Source organism: Oncorhynchus nerka, linkage group LG28 (genome assembly GCF_034236695.1).
Source record: "Oncorhynchus nerka isolate Pitt River linkage group LG28, Oner_Uvic_2.0, whole genome shotgun sequence".
Lineage (NCBI taxonomy): Eukaryota > Metazoa > Chordata > Actinopteri > Salmoniformes > Salmonidae > Oncorhynchus > Oncorhynchus nerka.
Window position 1 is genome coordinate 3824744 of NC_088423.1, and position 18362 is coordinate 3843105.

Consider the following 18362-nt stretch of genomic DNA (forward strand, 5'->3'; position numbering starts at 1 on the left):
GCGCCTGTCTGTGTGTGTGTGTGCGCCTGTCTGTGTGTGTGTGTGTGCGCCTGTCTGTGTGTGTGTGTGTGCGCCTGTCTGTGTGTGTGCATGCGCCTGTTTCCAATAAGTATTGCACTATATATCCATGATTTACTCACACAATTATCCTAGTCACGTCACATGTACTTTATTGATACATTGGTGAATCCCATTTGAGATTGGAATATCTTTTCAAGGGAGCTCTGAAACGATTCAAAAACCATTTCACCACTCGTTTAGGAGGAAGGTCTAAAACCAGACCTAAATGTCTGCAATGATTTGTTACTCATGTCTGTTATTGATGATTGTGTTGTTTCAGATGGGTGTGGAGGAGCTGCAGGCCCAGCTAGCTGAGAAGACCACCCTGCTGAGTGAGGCCAGGCTGAAGGAACAGCACTTTGTCGACAGGGTGAGTGTTAAGGGGTGATCACAGTACGGTACCAAGCCGAACCATACTCTGCTGGCTTGGAAGTGTCCTTTTCACATTGACCTTTCCATTGTGGTTCCAGCAATTGTGGTGGTGTTATCAGGTTAGTCCAGTACAGCTTGGTTCAGTAATGGTGGTTTTATCAGGTAAGTCCAGTACAGCTTGGTTCAGTAGTGGTGGTGTTATCAGGTTAGTCCAGTACAGCTTGGTTCAGTAGTGGTGTTGTTATCAGCTTGGTTCAGTAGTGGTGGTGTTATCAGGTTAGTCCAGTACAGCTTGGTTCAGTAGTGGTGGTGTTATCAGGTTAGTTCAGTACAGCTTGGTTCAGTGGTGGTGTTGTTATCAGCTTGGCTCAGTAGTGGTGGTGTTATCAGGTTAGTCCAGTACAGCTTGGTTCACTAGTGGTGGTGTTATCAGGTTAGTTCAGTACAGCTTGGTTCAGTAGTGGGGGTGTTATCAGGTAAGTCCAGTACAGCTTGGTTCAGTAATGGTGGTGTTCTCTCTCTCTCTCTCTCTCGCTCCTTGATCCATTCATTGGGAGTCATATGTTTTTCTACTGCACTCTCTCTCTCTCTCCCTCTCCTAGATCCACTCACTGGAGGACAAGATGAAATTATTCCACAAAAACTCAGTGGTGACTCATCTGGGGACCACGTTCAAAGGTAATGTAAACATCTATATTCATCTATATTAAACGTCTATACTACTTTAAATATAAACATACATTCAAAAAGTAATGTTAACTTCCTCTGTAAGATGTTTTCTGAAAAATATAAACTTTTCAATCATCTTCTTAGCTCAAAAGGACCTCATGGAAAATGAGTAAGGCTATTCAGTCAGCCATTTAGTGTGATAGGACATTGCTGCTGTTAGTTCAACATCACTAAGATGAAGCCCCCACAGTAGTGTCTCAATCATATCACCCTCAACCCTATTATAAATGATATCTTCTCTGCATGGAGGACAGGGTAGAGGGGGAGGACTGTCAAACTAAATTCTAACCTCTTATGGACTTTCCCTGCTGGCGTAATAAAGATAATCGTCTGTTGGATGGGAAAGGGGGGTGAGGAGGTAGGGGTGAAAATTCATCCCAGGACATAATGACTTTTGCAGTCTTGTTTCCCATGTGAAAACCTCTAACGCAGCACAGCGCACTGCCCCCCTGGCCTGAAGTTACACCACTCAATTTCTAACACTCTCTCCAACCCAAGACTTTAGTAGTCCACTGTTTTGCCTGGGTGTCTGAACAACCCTCTGGGTGTCTGAACAACCCTCTGGGTGTCTGAACAACCCTCTGGGTGTCTGAACAACCCTCTGGGTGTCTGAGCAACCCTCTGGGTGTCTGAACAACCCTCTGGGTGTCTGAACAACCCTCTGGGTGTCTGAACAACCCTCTGGGTGTCTGATGGGTGTCTGAACAACCCTCTGGGTGTCTGAACAACCCTCTGGGTGTCTGAACAACCCTCTGGGTGTCTGAACAACCCTCTTGGTGTCTGAACAACCCTCTCTGCCAGGTCACATCCTAACCTTTCCCCCTTATGCATACCCCATTACTTCATATTAGAGCTGGAACGATAAACTGAAAATAATCGATACCGACCAAACTGACCATATATCGAGGACATTTTACTGATAATAACAATAAATTGCCTTTACTAGAGGAATGTGAAGTTTAAAATGTAATTCTGCTAATATGGACTATTGCTAACGGGACAATTGATAGCTACAACATTAGCAGCAGCAGCACAATAAAAAGTAACTGGTGCACATTGTTATCAACGTATCGTTCAATTGATTGTTATGGTGATAATTCTGTTAATTGATTGTGACATGGACTTTGGTCCATATCACCCAGCTGTACTCCATAGCTTGTCTACTCCAGCTGAAGAGAAGCCTGCTGGCCCAGTGATCTGACTCACACCACTGTTGACAGCCTCAGTATATATTAACACCATCTCAATGTGGCTTCTGCTGTCTTGACCACTGTGGACCTCTAATAACACTGCTGAGCTGAGCTGTGCTCCAACATAGTGGTTGGAAAGGACATTGTGAAAACATTTCCAAGCCAGCACAGATGGTGTTTAAACCACTGTAATGGCTCCTGGTCAAGAGGCCAATGAGTAGTGGTTCCAGGTAGAGGTGCTTTCTGCTGTGTTGTGTAGTGTGGGTCCTCATGCCCCAGTGTTACTCTACTGTGGGTTCATCTGGGCTACTCTTCCTGGGGTCCGGGGCCTGGAGGTCAGGAGGACATAAAGCTGAAAGGATTTATTAGCCAGGCCATTTCTCCACGCCTGATGATCAAAGACTAGTTTGGCCTCTACCTCTTCTCTTTCTCTTCAACACCCCGTCATTTTCCCAGCTTTCCTAACCCTGTTCCTTTCAACATCAAGCTGCTCTTCTCTGCTGGCACAGCCAGGGGCCTACAGTGTCATCGTGTATCTGATGAATGCACTAATGTCAGTCGCTCTGGATGAGAGCATCTGTTAAATGACTCAAATGTAAATGGCTATTCCAGAGAAATGGGAGGGTGTTTTTAAGTTGCAACCCCTTCACTGGCCTAAACATCTCCATGGAATGGACTTTGGAAGGACAAGAAATGTAATCATCAAAACAAATCAGAGGAACTTCTTTCCACAGCTCCAAGTTACATATAAAATAAGAACAAGTCGCATAGAATCACAACAAGAAACAAACAACTAAGAATTAAACTCACAAGTCAGAAAATAGCAGACCTAAATGAAATAGAAAAGCAATAAGGTATAGACTATATGGAGTTAATCCTTCACCCACGTCACACCTGACAGTGTTTCCCTTGAAGAGGATGGAGAAGAACTAACATGATTGCTATTTTGAAGTGTGACCGGTTGGGATTTCACACCGTGGTAATTGAGACATAACTCTGTCTCCCTAGGTACAGGGATGATGGAGCAATGCATCTGAACAGGCCTGGTTGGAATTTTCTTGCAGTGTACAAGTGCTCATGTAGGGCCATGTGCCATTCTTTCTAGTTTTGGTGGTTTGAACCTACCCCTGTTCACTGCTATCAGGGTTTCTATGTTCAGAACTGTTGCTAATTGAAACATAATGTCATGTCAGCTAAACAGTATGGCCAACAGAATCAGGGTGGAACATTAGATGACTCTGTGCCAAATTTAGAAGTGGCATTTACATAGAGCCGATGAATAATGGAATACACCTTTAGAACTGAGAACTACACGTAACTGCCAACATAAAGGAAACACTTGAGTAAATGAGGGATACAAAGTAAACTAAGCAAAAAAAAGAAACATTCTCTCACTGTCAACTGCGTTTATTTTCAGCAAACTTAACATGTGTAAATATTTGTATGAATGTAACAAGATTCAACAACCGACATCAACTGAACAAGTTCCACAGACATGTGATTAACAGAAATGTAATAATAATCAAAAGCAACAGTCAGTATCTGGTGTGGCCACCAGCTGCATTAAGCACTGCAGTGCATCTCCTCCTAATGGACTGCACCAGATTTGCCAGTTCTTGCTGTGAGATGTTACCCCACTCTTCCACCAAGGCACCTGCAAGTTCCCGGACATTTCTGGGTGGAAAGGCTCTAGCCCTCACCCTCCGATACAACAGGTCCCAGACGTGCTCAATGGGATTTGCCAGTCCTGTCTGGTCCAGTGACGTTGTTGCTGGTGAGGACCTACCTTACAACAGGCCTTCAAGCCCTCAGTCCAGCCTCTCTCAGCATATTGCGGACAGTCGGAGCACTGATGGAGGGATTGTGCGTTCCTGGTGTAACTCTGGCAGTTGTTGTTGCCATCTTGTACCTGTCACACAGGTGTGATGTTTGGATCCTGTGCAGGTGTCGTTACACGTGGTCTGCTACTGCGAGGACGATCAGCTGTCCGTCCTGTCTCCCTGTAGTGCTGTCTTAGGCGTCTCACAGTACGGACATTGCAATTTATTGCCCTGGCCAAACCTGCAGTCCTCATGTCTCCTTGCAGCATGCCTAATGCACATTCACGCAGATGAGCAGAGACCCTGGGCATCTTTCGTTTTATGTTTTTCAGAGTCCGTAGAAAGGCCTCTTTTGTGTCCTAAGTTTTCATAACTGTGACCTTAATTGCCTACCATCTGTAAGCTGTTAGTGTCTTAACGTCCGTTCCACAGGTGCATGTTCATGAATTGTTTATGGTTCATTGAACAAGCATGGGGAAACAGTGTTTAAACCCTTTACAATGAAGATCTGTGAAGTTATTTGGATTTTTTTTTATATTAATATGGTTTAATATTGAAAGCAGGTACTTACACACAGGTGTGGTTCCTGTGTTATTTATGCAGTTAACATCCCATCATGCTTAGGTTCATGTATAAAAATGCTGGGCAGGCCAATGCCCCCATCCACAGGGCACGAGTGGTCACTGAGTGGTTTATTGAGCATGAAAATTATGTAAACCATATAACATGGCCATCTGTCACCAAATCTCAACCCAATTGAACACCTATGAGATTCTGGAGCGGCGGCGAGGACAGTGTTCATCAACAAAACACCAAATTATGGAATTTCTCTTGGAAGAATGGTGTCGCATCCCTCCAATAGAGTTCCAGACACTTGTAGAATCTTTGCCACGGTGCATTGAAGCTGTTCTGGCTCTTAGTGGCCCTATTAAGACACTTTATGTCGGTGTTTCCTTTATTTTGACAGTTACATGTACATCGCAATGTAAATTGGTGTGTGTGCGTGTATCTACAGTTGAAGTCGGAAGTTTACATACACTTAGGTTGGAGTCATTAAAACTTGTTTTTCAACCACTCCACAAATTTCTTGGTAACAAACTATAGTTTTGGAAAGTCGGTTAGGACATCCACTTTGTGCATGACACAAGTAATTTTTCCAACAATTGTTTACAGACAGATTACTTAACTTATATTTCACTGTATCACAATTCCAGTGGGTCAGAAGTTTACATACACTAAATTGACTGCCATACAACAGCTTGGAAAATTCCAGAAAATGATGTCATGACTTTAAAAGATTCTGATAGGCTAATTGACATAATTTGAGTCAATTGGAGGTGTACCTGTGGATGTATTTCAAGACCTACCTTCAAACTCAGTGCCTCTTTGCTTGACATCATGGGAAAATCAAAAGAAATCAGCCAAGATCTCGGGAAAAAAAATTGTAGACCACAAGTCTGGTTCATCCTTGGGAGCAATTTACAAACTCCTGAAGGTACCACGCTCATCTGTACAAACAATAGTACGCAAGTATAAACGCCATGGGACCATGCAGCCATCATACCACTCAGGAAGGAGATGCGTTCTGTCTCTTAGAGATGAACATACTCTTGTGCGAAAAGTACAAATCAATCCCAGAACAGCAAAGGACCTTGTGAATATGCTGGAGGAAACCGGTACAAAAGTCCACAGTAAAGCGAGTCCTATATCGACATAACCTGAAAGGCCGCTCAGCAAGGAAGAAGCCACTGCTCCAAAACCGCCATAAAAAATCCAGACTACGGTTTGCAACTGCACATGGGGACAAAGATCGTACTTTTTGGAGAAATGTCCTCTGGTCTGATGAAACAAAAATAGAACTGTTTGGCCATAATGACCAGTGTTATGTTCGGAGTAAAATGGGGCAGGCTTGCAAGCAGAATAACCTCCTCCCAACTGTGAAGCACTGAGGTGGCAGCATCATGTTGTGGAGGTGCTTTGCTGCAGGAGGGACGGGTGCACTTCACAAAATAGATGGCCTCATGAGGAAGGAAAATTATGTGGATATATGAAAGCAACATCTCAAGACAATGCTTGGTCGCAAATGGGTCTTTCAAATGGAAAGTGACCCCAAGCATACTTCCAAAGTTGTGGCAAAATAGCTTAAGGACAACAAAGTCAAGGTATTGGAGTGGCCATCAAATTATAATCTCCACCCGGCACAGCCAGAAGAGGACTGGCCACCCCTCATAGCCTGGTTCCTCTCTAGGTTTCTTCCTAGGTTTTGGCCTTTCTAGGGAGTTTTTCCTAGCCACCGTGCTTCTACACCTGCATTGTTTGCTGTTTGGGGTTTTAGGCTGGGTTTCTGTACAGCACTTTGAGATATCAGCTGATGTAAGAAGGCCTATATAAATAAATTTTATTTTATTTTATTTGAAAGCACTGACCTCAATCCCATAGAAAATTGGTGGGCAGAACTGAAAAGGCGTGTGCGAGCAAGGAGGCCTACAAACCTGACCTAGTTACACCAGCTCTGTCAGGAGGAATGGGCCAAAATTCAACCAACTTATTGTGGGCAGCTTGTGGAAGGCTATGTTTGACCCAATTTAAAGGCAACGCTACCAAATACTAATTGAGTGTATGTAAACTTCTGACCCACTATGAATGTGATGAAAGAAACACAATCTGAAATAAATCATTCTCTACTATTATTCTACATTTTTCCATTCTTAAAATAAAGTGGTGATCCTAACTGACCCAAGATTTGTACTCTGATTAAATGTCAGGAATTGTGAAAAACTGAGTTTAAATGTATTTGGCTAAGGTGTATGTAAACTTCCGACTTCAACAGACACACCATGAGACACACACACAACATTATATAGACACACACATCATTACATAGATACACACGCTATTTATTTATTTATATATACACACATAATATTGTGTGTGTATATATTTATAATGGTGTGTGTGTAATGGAAGTGTGTGTGTGTGTGTGTGTGTGTCTGTGTGTGTGTGTGTATGAATAGAAAAGGTTATTAATGAGCATTTGAAGTTGAGAAATGAGCATTCAATACTTCTCCATCATAGATGTGAATTAGTCACATTGTCAAATGTCAGTGTCTATGAGCTGATGTGTTATGTTATCCTACATTAACCTGACCTTTGTTTTGTGTGTTCCAGATCCTGGCCATTACAGTGCTGAGTCCTTCTCAGAACTCACAGAGTTTGAGTACCTGAGGAAGGTCCTGTTTGAGTACATGATGGGGCGGGAAACCAAGGTCATTTAATCAATATGCACCTTTAGCATTCATTCTTAAAAGTCTAAGCCATTGGGGTGGGGGGGGGGTTCCTAAGCTGACATATGGAATTGTTTTAAGATTATTCTATGGATCATTTACAATTTCATTATGAGTTTTAGAACCCCTTAGGGTTTCAAAAACATTTATAACAATGATTTGTTAAAATATAGATTAGAGAAACACATTCATAAATGTGAAAAAAGACAGTCAAAAAATAACTGAAAAGAAAAAAGGTTTTGAAGTGTTTGTCCTATATCTATGAGATATAAGAAAGCTCAGTAAATATTTTTTGTACCCATATTTAAGCCCTTTTTTGGATATGCACAAAACTACTTCCATTCATTTTTTAAAACTGTTCCTGGTTTCTTTCAAATGAGTCCTGTGACATTTGTGGGGGTCTTAGAGCAAAACGGAGAACACCATGGTGTCCGTGAAAATCTCCCCTTTCCACAGTGGGGTCACATTTGTAGCCCAAATGGTTCGGACGCTACAAACAGAAGGTCACATTGTAGTGGCGCCTCAACACTGTGGTGCAGTGCTTTTGACTGTTGCACCATTTTGACTGTTACATCAGCAGATGGGGTGGATTGAGATGCATCCAAATGCAAAAAAAGCATCTCTTGCTGAAACTGACAGATTTTTTATTATTATGCCAATTAGATTTTATGCACCGGCGTGTCAATCGACTTTAGGGGATTAAAGTAACCTTTTCTGATACGTGCACTGTCAATGTTCCCTTATGTGACCCACTGCCTTGATTTAGTCTTATGTAGCAACATTTTTATTATGCTCTTTACATTGGATAAAAGCAGAGACAGAGCTACAAAATGATATCATACACTACAGTTGATGAACAACGGGGAAGTAATTGGCTAGCTTGTTACACACCCCACTCTGACCATTTTACTCGGCATAGCAGAGCTGGTTAGGCTGTTTTCGTGTTATCCAGAGCATTGGTGACTAACTGTGCTGTTGACAGCAATTTGATTACGTTCTTTTTGCAGATGTTTATCGACACCGGCCATATTCAACAGGTGTTGAGCATTCATAAATTCATCAGTTATTCTCCACTCTGAAATAGAGTTTAATTTACGAATGCACCCGAAATGGTTATTTGCTTAGTGGAGTCTTTTGTTGAAACATGTAGCTAGCTAGCTAGGTAAATAATTAACCATAATCCCAACTCATGATGTTACTACCGTGCATGATTCTGCAGGTAGCTAACCAACAAGGTTCAATGTTAGCTAGCTAACATTAGGCTATAACTAGCCAAGCAAATGGCTCTGAGATACAAATAAGATCATACATGTAACCTAAGCTAGCGAGCCACCCAGCTAACATTAGCTAGCTAACATTACACTTTAACTTGAAATGAAAACGACTGTCAAATTTAGAAACGTGTAATATCTGAAAATGTAGCTAGCTGTCTTACCCATATACATCATTGTTGGACGTTTCTCCCTGTCACGGATGCCATGGTTGCCCTTAGTTTGAAGATGTAACCCGGAGACAGGTGTTTTCTCCACCTCCTTAGCTATCGTACTCTAATTCCACTGAATTCAAAACTTGGTCCTCCAGAAAGTGGAGAGCAACAGTTATGCAGTTCTACTAAGCAACATATATAAAAATAAAAATCCACGTTAGACAGGATTACCTACTCATACTGACCAGCTTAAATAGACAGAAATGTGCTACATGGCAGACCAAAACCAACTCCTCTCTCGGCATGTCCAGCCCACTCATTATCTCAGCCAATCATGGCTAGCAGGAAGGTTGTTGGCTTTTTCTGTGGCTAAACCAACTAGGCTCGTAATTTTATTCGTATTTAGATGGCATACAAGTTTGTTATTAAGGCACATGAAAGTTCACATGTTCCAAAATGCATTTTGATAATTCAAAAAAAGATTACATTCAAATAGCTCTTGTGTGAAGTAGTGATCCGCAACACATGCCTAGTTTCCTGAAATGGGTCATATGAGCTCATAATCCCAGTTTCTTGAAATATAACAACCGGTATCACACTTGCCTTTTTTTCAGCTCAGGATACGTTGCCATGTATTTAGTTGCTTACCCTCAATGAAAAGGTGAGAGGAGAAGGAGGTGGTAGAAAATGGAGGGAAAGGAGGGATGAGAAGGAGGTGGTAGAAAATGGAGGGAAAGGAGGGATGAGAAGGAGGTGATAGAAAATGGATGAAAAGGAGGGATGAAAAGGAGGTGATAGAAAATGGAGGGAAAGGAGGGATGAGAAGGAGGCGATAGAAAATGGAGGGAAAGGAGGGATGAGAAGGAGGTGATAGAAAATGGAGGGAAAGGAGGGATGAGAAGGAGGCGGTAGAAAATGGAGGGAAAGGAGGGATGAGAAGGAGGCGGTAGAAAATGGAGGGAAAGATGGGATGAGAAGGAGGCGATAGAAAATGGAGGGAAAGGAGGGATGAGAAGGAGGTGATAGAAAATGGAGGGAAAGGAGGCTGGATGGAGAGAGGCCAATAAATGTCACCGTTCCCACATAGAGCAATCACCCAGTTAGACCTATACAAAAGTAATTGTGTGTTTCTGTTTTCTTTAGCACAGGGACTAATGAATGATTCTGCATGGGAATTAACAGTGCTAGTTGACCCGGTCCTAAAGTCAGCGGGGTATCAGATACTCACATAAAGCTAGTAGGGTTACCCTCTAGGTCCTCAGTAAGCTGTATGTCATAGCCATATCATTATGGCCTCCCTGTGAATGGAAGGATGTCCTGAAGGAGGCCTGGCCCGAGACATATACTATTCACGTGATGCACGCTGCCATTGTAAAGACTTGCTGGCCTTGTTTAGCTCCTCTAGCACACAAAGAGATCTTTCGGTGGTTGTTGCCCTGCTTTCCTCAAACAGCAGCACTGTTTATGATTAGGCCCAGTATTTATGGGATAGCTAACGCATGCTGTTAACTCTGGCATATAGTCCTGGAGTTGATTAGGATGAAGATAATGGGTTAATTGCTCTGTGAGCAGGCTTATTTGATTGGGTAGCTGATGGTGGTGTTGAGGGCAGGGGTTCCCAGAGTCTTATGGGCTGCAGTGAGGGATCTGAGGTGGTGAATGGCTGGACTTGGGTTCACTGAACTTCCATTTTGGATATGATCGTGATGAGGGTCACAGAGTTAGACTCCCAAGTTGGTTCAGTAGGGGGTGTTGTGGACAATCTGTGTTGGGTGAATGGCTGGTTAAGGGTTAACTGAGTGTCATTGTTGGATTGTCGTGGGTTGCAGTCGGGGATCTGACGTTCGTGAATGGCTGGACAGTGGTTCAATGAGCATCAATGTTGGATCTGGGCTGGGAGAATGGCTGGACAAACCAGGATATTTAGTACTAGGTTCACTGCCATGATCCAAACCCGGATGCCAAGAATTGACAGTGAAAAACATTGGAACCATGTGGCGGAACGCAACCCCCCAACTCCCCGTGGAGTGAAAAAGTTGTGTGATCGTAGGTGCGGGGATGGACGCAGATAAATACAGTTTACAGGGAATTTATTATTCCTTAACACGGTGATGTGGGGAAAAGGGGCTGGACGGAACCAAATCAGAGAAAGTTAGTAAAGGAATCCCCTCTCCTACCTTACCTGCCTTCCCACTAATTACCTATCCTTTAGCACCGCCTGGCGCGCTAACCAAAATACAGGGGTGGTCCGCCCAGGTCTTACCTAGTGTGCATAGACAGATTAAATACTACGGGTTATGTATGGCCGCAGGCCTCTTGCTTAAACACTCCCAAGGTGTGTTCCCCTTCCACCATGGGAACCAATGAAACAGAATAAGTGAAAAATTAACGTCCTATTGTCATACACATACCTCTGAAGGAGCGGCTACAAAATAATAATATCAACAAAACTTTCACTGACCAACACAGGACATAAAAAGAAGCTCTCTTCTGACGAAGCAACACTGGCTTTTATCAAGCTGGAGAAGGAGTTTGTAATTGAAGAGACAGCTGTATCCCCTGACGAGAGGGAGGGGTCATAGCTCCAATCAGTGATGGGGCCGATCAATCGGTTGCTTTAGGAATCCAGGAAGCCACTTCTTGAAATATGCGTACAAACCCACAACAACACAAACTGGTGAACGTAACACCATGCCATTGAGAGCACTGCCTCAAAAAAATGCAGTTGTGAAACTGTCATCAGTTTCCCAACATATATCATTAACATCCACAGCCCCACCTTAAAGTTGAAGTTTAAGGTTTTTTCAAATGAAAAGAAGGTTTTAAAAAAACAGCCTATTTGAATGTATCCTACTTTTATTTGTCATATGGCTAAGTAATTTCTGTGTTTTCTCTTCCCTCCCACAGACTATGGCTAAAGTCATAACCTCCATGCTCAAGTTCCCACCAGACCAAGCTCAGCAGGTTCTGGAGAAAGAGGATACAAAAGCAATTGTAAGCATCTGCTCTTCCTTGTTGTAAAGCTACTAACGATGAGCCATATGCAACCACACACAGACACAGTCTCACACACAGTCCGTGCTTTGTCAGCAATTGCTTACAGACATTACCTTGGCTTATAGTGCATTCGGAAAGTATTCAGACCCCTTAACTTTTTCCACATTTTGTTATGTCACGGCCTTATTATAAAATGTATTTAAATTGTTTTCATTCCTCATCAATCTACACACAATACCCCATAATGACAAAGCAAAAACAGGTTTGTAGAATTTTTTACATTTTATAAAAATAAACTGATATCAAATTTGCATAAGTTTTCAGACCCTGTACTCAGTACTTTGTTGAAGCACCTTTGGCAGCGATTACAGCATCGAGTCTTCTTTGGTATGACGCTACAAGCTTAGCATACCTGCATGTGAGGATTTTCTCACATTCTTCTCTGCAGATCCTCTCAAGCTCTGTCAGGTTGGATGGGGAGTGTTGCTGCACAGCTATTTTCAGGTCTCTCCAGAAATGTTAGATTGGGTTCAAGTCTGGGCTCTAGCTGGGCCACTCAGAGACTTGTCCCAAAACCACTCCTGCATTGTCTTGGCTGTGTGCTTAAGGTTGTTGTCCTGTTAGAAGGTGAACCTTTGACCCAGTTTAAATGTATTTACATTGAAAAGCAAGATTGAACTCTTTGAATTTAGTCCTGAGCACTCTGGAGCAGGTTTTCATGAAGGATCTCTCTGTACAATGCTCCGTTCATCTTTCCCTCGATCCTGACTAGTCTCCCAGTCCCTGCCACTGAAAATTATCCCCACAGCATGATGCTGCCATCACCATGCTTCACCGTAGGGATGATGCCAGGTTTCCTCCAGACGTGACGCTTGGCATTCAGGCCATGGAGTTCAATCTTGTTTCTTATGGTCTCAGAGTCTTTAGGTGCCTTTTGGCAAACTCCAACAGGCTGTCATATGCCTTTTACTAAGGAGTGGCTTCTGTCTGGCCACTACCAGAATGTCCTGATTGGTGGAGTGCTGCAGAGATGGTTGTCCTTCTGGAATGTTCTCTCATCTCCACAGAGGAACTTTGGAGCTCTGTCAGTGTCCATTGGGTTCTTGGTCACCTCCCTGACCAAGGCCCTTCTCCCCTGATTGCTCAGTTTGGCCGGGTATCCAGCTCTAGGAAGAGACTTGTTGGTTACTAACTTCTTCCATTTAAGAAGGATGAATGCTGCTGTGCTCTTGGGGACATTCAATGCTGCAGAAATGCTTTGGTACCTTTCCCCAGATCTGTTACTCGACACAGTCCTGTCGCTGAGCTCTACGGACAATTCCTTCGGCCTCATGGCTTGGTTTTTGCCCTGACATGCACTGTCAACTGTGGGACCTTATATAGACAGGTGTGTGTCTTTCCAAATCATGTCCAATCAATTGAATTTACCACAGGTGGATTCCAATCAAGTTGTAGAAACATCTCAAGGATGATCAATGGAAACAGGATGCACCTGAGCTCAATTTCAAGTCTCATAGTAAAGGGTCTGAATACTTACATAAGGTATCTGTTTTTTTGGTTTTGCTTTTGTCATTATGGGGTACTGTTTGTAGATTGATGAGGAAAACATGTATTTCATCACTTTTAGAATAACGCTGTAATGTAACAAAATGTGGAAAGGGGAAGGGGTCTGAATACTTTCCGAATGCACTGTATATTGATCATCTCTTCCAGATCATCAGCATCTTAAACAACAATAACCATGTAGAGCACTTTGTTCTGACTACAGTATCAGTTACAGCAATGGGAACGTGGAGGGGGAAGACATGTCTTATCTCTTGTCTGTTACAGTATTGAGGTATATTGGTAAGCACTGTGTACAAGCATACAATATATTAGATCTGGCTTTAGTGGAGTCAAAACAGTGTTTTAGGTCAGATGGGGGTTGATATTTGTTCTTCTGTTCTTTAAGCAACTTACCAGTCAAAGTAGTAAACTCAGCAAAAAATGAAATGTCCTCTCACTGTCAACTGAGTTTATTTTCAGCAACCTTAACGTGTAAATATTTTTATGAACATAAGATACATAAAATGAAGAAGTTCCACAGACATGTGACTAACAGAAATTGAATAATGTGTCCCTGAACAAAGGGGGGTCAAAATCAAAAGTAACAGTCAGTATCTGGTGTGGCTACTAGCTGCATTAAGTACTGCAGTGCATCTCCTCCTCATGGACTGCACCAGATTTGCCAGTTCTTGCTGTGAGATGTTACCCCACTCTTCCACCAAGGCACCTGCAAGTTCCTGGACATTTATGGGGGAGAATGGCCCTAGCCCTCACCCTCCGATCCAACAGGTCCCAGACGTGCTCAATGGGATTGAGATCCAGGCTCTTCGCTGGCCAAGGCAGAACACTGACGTTCCTGTCTTGCAGGAAGTCACACTCCGAATGAGCAGTATGGCTGGTGGCATTGTCATGCTGGAGGGTCATGTCAGGATGAGCCTGCAGGAAGGGCACCACATGAGGGAGGGTCATGTCAGGATGAGCATGCAGGAAGGGCACCACATGAGGGAGGGTCATGTCAGGATGAGCCTGCAGGAAGGGTACCACATGAGGGAGGGTCATGTCAGGATGAGCCTGCAGGAAGGGTACCACATGAGGGAGGGTCATGTCAGGATGAGCCTGCAGGAAGGGTACCACATGAGGGAGGAGGATGTCTTCTCTGTAATGTACAGCGTTGAGATTGCCTGCAATAACAACAAGCTCAGTCCGATGATGTTGTGACACACCGCCCCAGACCATGACGGACCCTCCAGCTCCAAATCGATCCCGCTCCAGAGTACAGGCCTCTGTAACGCTCATTCCTTCGACGATAAACGCAAATCCAACCATCACCCCTGGTGAGACAACCACATCTCGGGTCCTCATGCCTCCTTGCAGCATGCCTAAGGGACATTCACGCAGATGAGCAGGGACTCTTTCTTTTGGTGTTTTTCAGAGTCAGTAGAGTTTAGTGTCCTAAGTTTTCATTACTGTGACCTTAATTGCCTACCGTCTGTAAGCTGTTAGTGTCTTAATGACCGTTCCACAGGTATATGTTCATTAATTGTTTATGGTTCGTTGAACAAGCATGGGAAACAGTGTTTAAACCCTTTACAATGAAGATCTGTGAAGTTATTTTATTTTTACATATCTTTAAAAGACAGGGTCCTGAAAGAGGACCGTTTTCTTTTTTTACTGAGTTTATATTACTGTTTGTGCAGTTAATGTAATCCTGTATCTTTCTTCTCCCTGCTGTTTCAGCCCTGGCTACGATGAGGGTCAGGTATCAGGATGATGCTGGTACTTTAAGGATTGAGATGGACTTAACTGCTGCTGAAGGACTGCAGACTGCTGCACCACTGTGGACCAGATCTAGCCCTTCTACTTTTCTGTCCTTTCTTTTGCTTCTCGTGTGTGTGTGTGTGTGTGTGATATGGTACGATGGAGGTAGAAAATAGACCATGTAAGGATCATCCCAGTTGCTATTTCTTCCAATCTAATTTCACACAATGAAATTACGGATTTTAAATCATGAATTATACAACAAACAAAAAAATTCCAGGGTTAATTATATATCTATTTTACAGATGGCTTGTGCAATAAGTTTTTGTTGATCATTGGGTTGATTGTGATTTCGAGTTGATTCTTTGGTTGTGTTTTTTTTTCAGTTGATCTATGGTTTTAGGTTGTATTTCTACTGTGGGTCACTTCCTCCTTATGACTGTGTGATGGAATCGTAGAAATAGAATATGTAGACTATTTCTAGGGATTCTAAATATGAATCTACTTTCTATTTATATGGATGAGATAACCCTTTGACTGTCTCTTCCTGTCCCTGAACTGTACCACTTAGACACCCTGGCTTGTTAGTTTCCCACAGCTTTTCTACTTTATATTTTGTGAAGACAATAAAATAAAGACTCAGCATAATGTAAAGTGTAAATACACAAAGTGAATCTGTACTATAGGGCACAATGCTAATACATTTTGAGACGAGCTAATACAATTTTATTTACTCAGATGTTCTGTCTTCCTCTGCTCATTATTCACTTTGTTGAAATGTGAATATTGTGAATGGTGTAAACTGAATGTATATAACATTAGGATCACCTGCTCTTTCCATGACAGACTGACCAGGTGAGTCCAGGTGAAAGCTATGATCCCTTATTGATGTCACTTGTTAAATCCACTTCAATCAGCGTAGATTTATTTTTTGACATTTTTTATTGTCCCTTTATTTAACCAGGTAGGCAAGTTGAGAACAAGTTCTCATTTACTATTGCGACCTGGCCAAGATAAAGCAAAGCAGTTCGACAGGTACAATGACACAGAGTGACACATGGAGTAAAACAAACATACAGTCAATAATACAGTAGAAAAATAAGTATATATACATTGTGAGCAAATGAGGTGAGATAAGGGAGGTAAAGGCAAAAAAAAAAAGGCCATGATGGCGACGTAAATACAATATAGCAAGTAAAACACTGGAATGGTAGATTTGCAGTGGAAGAATGTGCAAAGTATAAATAATGGGGTGCAAAGGAGCAAAATAAATAAATACAGTAGGGGAAGAGGTAGTTGTTTGGGCTAAATTATAGATGGGCTATGTACAGGTGCAGTAATGTGTGAGCTGCTCTGACAGCTGGTGCTTAAAGCTAGTGAGGGGGATAAGTGTTTCCAGTTTCAGAGATGTTTTTGTAGTTCGTTCCAGTCATTGGCAGCAGAGAACTGGAAGGAGAGGCGGCCATAGGAGGAATTGGTTTTGGGGGTGACCAGAGATATATACCTGCTGGAGCGCGTGCTACAGGTGGGTGCTGCTATGGTGACCAGCGAGCTGAGATAAGGGGGGGCTTTACCTAGCAGGGTCTTGTAGATGACCTGGAGCCAGTGGGTTTGGCGACGAGTATGAAGCGAGGGCCAGCCAACGAGAGCGTACAGGTCGCAGTGGTGGGTAGTATATGGGGCTTTGGTGACAAAACGGCTGGCACTGTGATAGACTGCATCCAATTGATTGAGTAGGGTATTGGAGGCTATTTTGTAGATGACATCGCCAAAGTCAAGGATCGGTAGGATGGTCAGTTTTACGAGGGTATGTTTGGCAGCATGAGTGAAGGTTGCTTTGTTGTGAAATAGGTAGCCAATTCTAGATTTAACTTTGGATTGGAGATGTTTGATGTGAGTCTGGAAGGAGAATTTACAGTCTTACCAGACACCTAGGTATTTGTAGTTGTCCACATATTCGAAGTCAGAACCGTCCAGAGTAGTGATGCTGGACGGGCGGGCAGGTGCAGGCAGTGATCGGTTGACTGTTACATGCATTTAGTTTTACTTGTATTTAAGAGCAGTTGGAGGACACAGAAGGAGAGTTGTATGGCATTGAAACTTGTCTGAAGGGTTGTTAACACCGTGTCCAAAGAAGGGACAGATGTATACAGAATGGTGTCGTCTGCATAGAGGTGGATCAGAGACTCACCAGCAGCAAGAGCGACATCATTGATGTATACAGAGAAGAGAGTCGGTGAAGGGGAGGAGACCGGTTAAGAAATATTTTTTACACCTTGAGACAATTGAGACATGGATTGTGTATGTGTTCCCATTTAGAGGGTGAATGGGCAAGATAAAATACTTAACTGCCTTTGAATGGGGTATGGTAGTAGGAGCCAGGCTCACCGCTTTGTGTCAAGAACTGCAATGCTGCTGGGTTTTTAACGCTCAACATTTTCCCATGTGTATCAAGAATGATCTTCCCAAAGGACATCCAGCAAACTTGACACAACTGGGAAGCATTGGAGTCAACATGGACTAGCATGTGGAACACTTTCGACACCTTGTTGAGTCCATGCCCCGACGAATTTAGGCTTTTCTGAGGGCAAAAGGGGGTGGACTCCATATGATTAGGAAGGTGTTCTTAATGTTTTTTCCACTCAGTGAATATACTGTATGTATGCTGTTTACAGTATGTACATTGTAACGGTTTTGACTGGAGGTTATTATTTATAGGGGTGCCAGGTAGGTTGTGCCTACCAGAGAAAACATTGGTTTCTCCTTTTAGTTTGGGTGGGAATGAGTCCCATCTGGTCCGTCAAGTCTACACCAATACAAAGGACTTATGTAAAAGTCAGGATGGAAATAAACTTTAAATAAACCCTTAAAACATTGGAAAGAACTTCAAAAACAACTATATTATTTTGTGTGGGTTGTATTAGCAACACCAATGATTACACACACACACATATAATAATATCACAATGAGTTCTGGTTCCTCCAGAAATGTTCTGTACCTCGGGCCTAAAAAGAGTCCTGCCCGGTAGAGTTCAGGGAACTCGAGTGACTTCTGTCACGCAATGTTTGTCCGTTCATTCAGTGTAGCGTAAACCCAGTATTAAACACAATCAATATAACAATTATTTTACCACAGAACTTTAATAAAGCGGATCAACTCTTACTAAGTCCTCAACTACAA

General features: G+C 42.8%; 1 protein-coding gene across 1 annotated transcript in view; it reads left to right on the forward strand.

Moving 5' to 3' along the window:
• Positions 1–15920, forward strand: part of LOC115112840 (golgin subfamily A member 4-like) — a 58508-nt gene extending 42588 nt beyond the window's left edge. The window contains exons 16-20 of the mRNA XM_065012598.1: positions 341–430; positions 1035–1110; positions 7340–7437; positions 11789–11875; positions 15161–15920. Of these exons, the coding sequence (XP_064868670.1) occupies positions 341–430; positions 1035–1110; positions 7340–7437; positions 11789–11875; positions 15161–15175 (366 nt within the window). The 3' untranslated portion in view covers positions 15176–15920. The remainder of the gene's footprint in view (positions 1–340; positions 431–1034; positions 1111–7339; positions 7438–11788; positions 11876–15160) is intronic.
• Positions 15921–18362: the final 2442 nt, after the last annotated feature.